Consider the following 8,988-nt stretch of genomic DNA (forward strand, 5'->3'; position numbering starts at 1 on the left):
ATCACACAGGACCTGTTTTAGTCCTGTCACATCAACACCCTAGTGAAGATGGCCCGGCAGCGTCTTTACCATCTGAGACTCAGAAGTGAAGCTGAAGACTTTCTACACCTGCACCACTGAGTGTCCTGAACAGCATCCTTTTTCTTTTTACTCTTGAATTGACAGTTGTAAAAAGCATTTCACTGCATGTCGTACTTTGTATGTATTTGCATGTGACAAATAAAATTGATCTGATTTTAATCATTTTTATGGTGTGATTTGTTAATGCTGCTTGCTATTCAAGTTTCATGAGTTTTTGTTGGCTGAATCATTGGTGAAGGTGTGTGTGTGTGCAGGGAGAGATCAATTTGCAACAGTGAAAGCTGTAAATGTTACCAAGAAGACAGTATATGTGGAGTGGAAAAGAGGAAAAGAGGTTGGTCAAACGACATCAGCTACATCATCACATATTCACTGCTGTTTGTTTGTTGTGTGTACCTGCTTTGGAAAGAGTTATGCTCGTGGTCTTCATTTGGTGGTTGTGTGTGCACTAGGTTAACTACAGTGACATCATGCACCTAAATGCTGACCTAATTGCAAAGCTAGAAAGAGAACATGCAGGATCTTCCAAGCTTTCACGGTCACCATTGGTGAGAAACCCTACTTTCATTGCAGTGGATGCAAAATGTCTACATCTTGTCAAAATTGAATATTATTGTCATATCCTATTATTTTTTAACTAAGAGTTCTAGCAACCAACGAAAAGGGGCAAAAAGGCAGAAACTGCACAAGTGTGCACAATATTTATTGAATTATGTGACTGGTTCATTTTGAGTATAATCACATCTGGTCTTCTTTTATATATATATATATATATATATATATATATATATATATATATATATATATATATATATATATATAATTTTTTTTCTTTCCAGAAATCAGAGCATCCTACAAAAAAGTTCCCTGCACCTTCAAAGTGTAAGTGCCCTTGGATTTAATTCCCCAGAGGGTTTGTTTTTTAATAAACAACTCAATGTTTTCTTTGTATGGAGCTGTATTATCTTAAAGGTGGGGTGCACGATGTTTGAAAGCCAATGTTGACATTTGAAATCACCAAAACAATCACGCCCCGTATCCAAATGGGTGTCACCCCTGTTTTGATAGCTCCGCCCCTCACATACATACGTAACTCAGGCAACTATTATGGCGGAACCTGCTGGGGCAGCTGGCCGAGGGGATTTTTTTTTTTTTTTTCAATAAATGAACTCAATGAGTAATACTATGGTAATACAAATGTGTATTTGTAATACTGTGTGTTGTACCGTGAAAGGTTTAGCTCTGTTTCACGCGGAAGACGACGTTCAACACCTAGAACCCAAGGCAGAGGTAACAGCAGGTATCCGCCATGTCAATGTTTCAATCGCTTTCGGCTAATGTCACACATGCGCACTGAACACTCTCTCCACCGCATATTGACAAGACACGCCCCATTCTGCTTATTGGCTACACATTTGTTTTGTTTGTCGGCCCGACTCAGTTTTCTGAAGCATTTCTCAAACATCGTGCACCCCACCTTTAATGTGTGTTTCCTGTTTGAAGTGGCCTCTCCAGCTGGTCCATTTGAGGAGCCAGGTTTGCATAATGTGCATGTGTCAGCACTTTTTCACCTATGCACTCTTCACTGAAGATTTTGAGCACTATTACTTCTAGCCACAAAATGCAATATTTTTTGATATATTATGCAGTTCATGCAGTACTTTTATTCAGGCCATAGTCTGCACCAGTGTGAATTCTGGCAAGCTTTCATAGTGTATCCTTCTCTTTTCCCAAAAGTCATATGATGATACTGTGAGATTCAGATACTGTGAGATTCAACACTTATATTATCTGATAATTCTGAGCAACCTGTATGGCATGGTAAAAATATTTTTTGCGTAGATACTAAAGAAGATGATCTGATGAGGGTAGGGTGTTTAGTAAAACAGAAATTTAAAAATTTTCAATATTGAGTGATCATTGATCAGTTATTTATTCAATACATTAACATCAGTAAGTCTGCTTTTTTATTATTCAAATGTAAATATTTAGAAATAAAAAGTGCTTTTTTGTGTGATTCAATATTTTTGTAACTAATTTAGTATTTCTTTTGCTATTAAAATATTATTATTTTCAGCCAAAATCCCAGAAAACAAAACCAAGAAAGAAAAGGTATGTGGTGTATTTGAACATTTTAAATAATTCATGGAAAGCATTGCACCTCCTCATGTTTCTATTTAACGGACATATGAACTTCCCCAACAAGCAGATTTACCAGATGATTAAAAAGTATCGGGAGACTGTGGAGAAAATTCCATTTGTTGTAAATGAACCTGTAAGTACTTTAGAAGTGCATGATGCCAAAATACCATCCACTATTAGGATCACCAATGCATTCATGTTTTTCATAAGAGTTAGTGAAATTTTAAATAAATTTGTGTTTTAGATCAAGCTCCCCAGAATCTGTGTATGTGTTCGCAAGCGACCACAGAATAAAAAAGGTACAATAGAATGTCAAACTGTTTTCTCTAAGAATAGCTATAAAGGACCTGGAAAATATTCATTTATATAATGGGGTTTTTTTTATCAGTTGTGTGTTTTTTTCTTTCTTTCTTTCTTTCTTTCTTTTTTTGACTGCATTTCCTCAGAATTGGCGAAAAAAGATTTAGACGTGGTGACGATTAAAGGAAATGGCCTCATTTTCCATCGTATCAAACAGAAGGTCGATCGCACCTTGTACATTGAAAACCGTCACTTTCATTTTGATTATGTTTTCAGTGAAGATGCCACCAATGACTTTGTCTACAGGTAACTAAGTGTTTTTTTTGTTTGTTTGTTTTTTTGCAGTTATCTGTAATTAATTAAGGAGATGCCTCTATTGGCTGATAGATTGGTTTACACACAGATAAAAATAAATAAATTAAAAATAGTAATCATGCTTGATTTTTTTTTGGGTCATTTTACATTTGTCTATATTTGCTTATCTGGTTGGATAAACTAGTCTGTCGGTGAAATGCATATAACTTAATTAATTTAAAGCCATGTATCATTTTATTTACAGCATTTGGCAGACGCCCTTATCCAGTGCGACATACAGAAGTGCTTAAATCTCTATCATTTTATACAAACCATACATTAACTCCATAAACTTATTGTAGGCCAGAAATGGCTTTATGTGGTATCATCACACTATGTAGCACGAAGCGTTGTAGATCCACTAATTACTTGTCCCACCATCCAGTTTGTGGTAATTTTAGATATTTGTACATTACTGATGGAGTTTTTTCTGTTCTGTTTTCAGGTTCACTGCAAAACATTTAGTGAGGTCTATATTCAACGGTGAAACCGCAACATGTTTTGCGTATGGGCAAACGGGTAGTGGGAAGACACATGTACGTATACTGACAGTTTTTTAAAATATGCTTCAGTGAATGAAGAAATCCTCATTATATATTTTGCTTTACAGACAATGGGTGGGTCAGGGAAGGCTCAGAAAAGATGTGAGGGAATAAATGCCCTGGCAGGTGATTTGAAAATGTTTCACTCTCCTTACAAATTTGTTAAATAATCAGAAATTATTATTTTATTTATTATTTTTTCTTTCTTTCTTTTTTATTCAAATTTATTTGTCCATATACCTTACAGCACAGGATGTGTTTAGACATTTAAGAAAGCATTCTGCAATGCAGCCATACGTGACCTTTTTCGAAATCTACAACGAAAAGGTGTGTCTACGAGATTCAATACTTAGAATGAACTAAACATTAAAGTGTGAATAATGTATGTGTACAGCTCATTTTATCCCCTAGTCCTACCAAGGATTTGCTGTCTTGCTAATTAAAGGCAGGGACTCTGATTTTGAGAAATGCTTCAGAAAACTGAGTCGGGCCGAATAATAAACAAAAATCAAAACAAACATGTAGCCAATGAGCAGAAAGGGGCTGGTCTTGTCAATATGCGGCAGAGAGAGTGTTCAGTGCGCATGTGCGACATTAGCCGAAAGCGGTTTTAGCATTGACATGGAGGAAAGACAAAGAAAGAAAGCGAAGAAAGGCTTACGATAAGGCAAGAAGTAGAACTAATATATGTCGTCATTTGCATGATTATGCTTGTGTGTCATTTTTGCTTGTTTGTTTATCTGAAAAAGAAAATATTGTTCTTCCCTTCAGCTATGATAAAGACATTTCTTTCCATTAGTTGCCTGGGTTACGTATGTATGTGTGGGCAGAGCTATCAGTACAGAGGTGGGACCCATTTGGGTTAGGGGTGTGTTTGTTTTGGTGATTTCAAATCTCAACATTGGCTTTCAAAAATCAGAGACCCTGCCTTTAAAGGAACTAACATATGCAGTTTCCAGACTAAACATCTAATGCAAGTGCTGTGATTTGAACCTTTAAACCTTTCGATTTATTTCTAGCCTCATCAAGATGTAGGAATTATTGGTTACTTGACTGGAATTTCTGTCCTTTTGGATATGAGATGGGCCGTCTTAATCTTTGTCAGCTTGATCATTAGATTGTCATGTGTTTCGCTGTACATTCCTGCTAACTGTGCTAATATCGGGTATCTCCTTATGCACTATTGTCTTTAGCTCTGTTTGAGTGGTGTTATACGTTCGGGGTCCTGGACATGAGCACATGATAATGTCTGCTGGGTGGATCTGTGGCAAATTCCCTTTTTTTTTGCCCAAACTTTATTATAATATCCTAAGGCTTTAATTCCAAAACTACAAATGTCCTTTAGCTGTTTTTTTAAAATGATTAAACGTATGTTTTCAGGTCTTTGACTTGTTAAACGAAAAGGCAAAGCTGCGTATCCTTCAAGACAGAAAACAGCAGGTACAGGTTGTTGGCCTGCAGGAAATTCCTGTATCATCTGCTGACGATGTGATCAGGATGATTGAGTGAACGCAGGTAAGCTTTTTCAGACAGAAATGCTATTAAATGTCTAAAAGCATCTAATTAAATACTCAATGTTTCCAGCTGCACAGCTTGATCCTGTATCTGTGGAACGAGTAACTGTTGCAACTATCGACCAGTTAATGATGCGCACTGTTGTCTGAGGATGGAGCAGATTCCTATGAACATATGAACAGTCATTATGAATCAAGTTGTGTGTAACTGGGAAAATGCACTTTAATTTTAATTTTTAATTTTAAATAAATTTGTTTAAGGTTGAACTCCCCAGAATCTGTGTGTGTTTTCAAGCGACCACAGAATAAAAAAGGTAGAATGTCAAAATGTTTTCTCTAAGAATAGCTATAAAGGACCTGTAAAATAATCCATTTATTTAAAATGTTTTTTATTTTGGATTCAGTTGTGTGTGGTTTTGTTCTTTTTTTTTTATCTGACTGCATTTCCTCAGAAATGGCGACAAAAGATACAGATGCGGTGACGATAAATGGAAATGGCGGCCTCATTTTCCATAATCCTAAAGAGAAGGTCGATCACACCATGTGCCTTGAAAACTGGCACTTCTATTTTAATTACGTTTTCAACGAAGATGCCAGCAATGATTTGGTGTACAGGTAACTAGGTGTTTTTTTCCTGCAGTTATCTGTAATTATAGAGATGCCACCTGTAATGGCTGATAGACGGTCTGTTCCGTTCTCAGTTTCACTGCAAAACCTCTGGTGCAGATTATATTTGAGGGTGGAACTGCAACATGTTTTGTATGTGGGCAAACTGATAATGGGAAGAAATGTTAATGAAAGAAATAATTAAGAAATAAAATGCTTCATGGGAAGTTCTCGCTGGTGGACCTGGCAGGGGATGAGCGAACCACAGATGTAAGCAGCGATGACTGGCAGACTATGGCAAAGATCAATCGCAGTCTTCTAGCATTGAGGGCACTGTATGGTTTTCCAGTAAGCTCACTTTGATATAATGCATATGGTTCATTTGTTTAAATACTAACCAAATATACTTTGGCTGTTCATTTAGGAACTTAATTTCTGATATTTCAAATAAATGTCAATTAAAGGTTAATCTATTTTTTAAAAAATAGTTTACAGATTTTTATCATCTTTTGTCACTGAGCAACAAAAAAACATGGCTGCAACAGCTGTAAAAATATTAAAGTAGGATATAAACACAGCACCACGGTTTTTTTTTTGGTGTCCCTTTCAGATCGCCATGAGCCCTTTTGAGATCACCTGCCTCATCGTGTGCATCTTCGCCCCCCCCCCCCCCCCCCCCCCCAATGTTTTCAGGTCTTTGACTTGCTGAAAAAGCTGTGTGTACTTGAAGATAAAAACCAAAAGGTACGGGTTGTTGGCCTGCAGGAAATTCCTGTATCATCTGCTGACGATATGATCAGGATGATTGAGCAGGGGAGTGAACGCAGGTAAGCTTTTTCAGACATAGTAGTGCAAAATGCTATCAAATGTCTAAAAGCATCTAATTAAATACTCAGTGTTTCCAGCTGCACAGCTTGATTCTGTATCTGTGGAACGAGTAACTCTTGCAACTATCGACCAGTTAATGATGTGCACTGTTGTCTGAGGATGGAGCAGATTTCTATGAACATATGAACAGTCTTTATGAATCAAGTTGTGTGTAACTGGAAAAATGCACTTTAATTGATTGGATGATTTGTTTTCACCTCTGCTCTAGAACATCTGGCCCAAAATTTGCAAATGCCCACTTGTCCCGTTCCCACGCCATCCTGCAGATTATTTTAAGGCAAAATAAAATGCTTCATGTGAAGTTCTCGCTGGTGGACCTGGCAGGGGATGAGCGAGCCACAGATGTAAGCAGCGAAGACTGGCAGACTATGGCAAAGATAAATCGCAGTCTTCTAGCATTGAGGGCACTGTATGGTTTTCCAGTAAGCTCATCTAGGCACCAAATGTGTCATTTACTGCTGCGCTGTAATGCAAAGTACTATGAATGATATATTAATGTATAGAATTGCATGGGAAATTTATTTTTAATCAGAATAAAAAAATAAAGTTAATTCAGTTCTGATTAAGCTTTGTAGTGAGCCAAGTCATTATTATTGTAAACTATTATACAATGTTATGGTCCTGCTGTGTCTTATTGCTGATGCCATGTGAATGTATCTGATTCCCAGGAACGCATTCAATCCCTTGGGCAGAACAGAGAACACATCCCTTTCCAGACGAGTAAGCTCACTGAGGTGCTCTGAGACTCTCGCTTTTGGATATGAGATGGGCCGTCTTAATCTTTGTCAGCTTGATCATTAGATGGTCATGTGTCTCGCTGTGCATTCCTGCTAACTGTGCTAATATCGGGTATCTCCCTATGCACTATTGTCTTTAGCTGGTGTTATAAGAGTGGTGTTATAAGTTCGGGGTCCTGGACATGAGCACATGATAATGTCTGCTGGGTGGATCTGTGGCAAATTCCCCTTTTTTTGCCCAAACCTTATTATAATTTCCTAAGGCTTTAATTCCTAAACTGCAAATGTCCTTTAGCTGATTTTTTTTTAATTATTAATGTTCTTTTGAACATTACAGGATGTTCTTTTAAAGCAACTATAGAAAATAAAGGTTATTATTATTAAACTCATGTTTTCAGGTCTTTGACTTGCCGAACAATACGGAAAAGCTGCGTGTACTTGAAGATAAAAACCAGAAGGTGCAGAAAAGATACAGTCAAGAAAACAACAAGAGGACGCAAGAAAACGCCAGGCGATGTACTACAATCATCACCAAAAATCTCACTCCTTGCCCCCCTGCAGAAAGATCAAAAGGTGTTTCTTGCCACAGAGAAGATCTATGGAACTGTGTACAAACCTGCTCAGACCCCAAGATCGTACATTATTGGGACTGATAGCGGGGTACTGCGGACAAACAGAAAACACCTTCGTCCCATTGGAGGCGTTTCTAGAGCAGGCAGGGTTTATTACAAAGCCCTAGAAAGACTGAATTTAGAGTTCAACTGAGTAAGGGACTAAACGCAAGGACAGATGGATGAATGAGAGTGTTGTTGAAAAAAGTGAGAAAGATAAACGGGAAATGTTAATGTGTTGAGTTAATATAGGTTGAATATTATAATTTAGTTTTGAGAATGGGACTGTTATATTGTGTTAAGATAAGGTTATAATGTGTTCTTTGAAAAAGAAAATGTCAATATATGTTGTTGAAGAAAAGAGGCATTACTTAGCTAAAAGGAGGAGGTGTAATGGTAGGGACTTTATTACCCATGAGGCGCGAGGAGGGAAAGATAATAAAATGTTAGGAGATGTGAGTTAGACACGAATGTGTCCATTAACTGAATATATAGAATATTATACAGACACGTTGCTGTTAAGCGAGTATGTAGTTTATTATCGTGCATCAATCAAATATATGGGAAAACAACAAGTTCTGAAATGACATAAAGCCCCGTGACAAAAATAATATGAATATGGTGCCAATACGGTCTGAGCTCCAGAATTATATATAATATTATATTTTGTTGTGTCGCTCGTGTCCGGTGCAATAATAATAAATAATAGTGCATCAGATCTGAACATATGAAAGTAATCTACTCTATTGTAATTCTGCTCTGTAGTCTACCGGAAGTTAAGTTTGGGCCACAAATCCTGTTTGTTTATGATGATGCCAAAGAAAATCATCTTTATTTATTGCTGTTTCGTTCAACACGTTTGTGTGTGTAATCTTATTCTGGGTGCAGCAAATAATGTAAAACACACACATTCTTATGCCTCGTTTGTTTCATCATCAAATGAGTGAAAGTAATGTGAATGCAAATATGTATATTTGGTTTGTAAATGGAATTTTGCAGTTTACTAATTACTTCTTTTTATGTTTTCTTTATTGCAGAATATGTGGATCCTGTCAGTTGTATTGTCTTTGCTAGAGAGCAGTTGGGAGGGAAGCAGAAAAGGGACCAAACACAATTAGCTCCTATTTGTCCTTTAGGACAAACTATATAAATGAGAATTTTAACATAATCATTACTTGAGGCATTCAAAAGACAAGTTTAGATGAAACAACAT

General features: G+C 36.9%; 1 protein-coding gene across 1 annotated transcript; it reads left to right on the forward strand.

Moving 5' to 3' along the window:
• Positions 1 to 6,232: 6,232 nt before the first annotated feature.
• Positions 6,233 to 8,263, forward strand: LOC113663215 (kinesin-like protein KIF2C). Its single transcript, XM_047816425.1, has 3 exons — positions 6,233 to 6,366; positions 6,636 to 6,771; positions 7,096 to 8,263. The coding sequence occupies exons 1-3, from the start codon at positions 6,332 to 6,334 to the stop codon at positions 7,168 to 7,170; spliced, it is 246 nt and encodes an 81-aa protein (XP_047672381.1). The 5' UTR covers positions 6,233 to 6,331; the 3' UTR covers positions 7,171 to 8,263.
• The last annotated feature ends 725 nt before the right edge of the window (positions 8,264 to 8,988 follow it).

This window comes from Tachysurus fulvidraco, chromosome 1, assembly GCF_022655615.1.
Source record: "Tachysurus fulvidraco isolate hzauxx_2018 chromosome 1, HZAU_PFXX_2.0, whole genome shotgun sequence".
In the NCBI taxonomy this organism is placed as follows: Eukaryota; Metazoa; Chordata; class Actinopteri; order Siluriformes; family Bagridae; genus Tachysurus; species Tachysurus fulvidraco.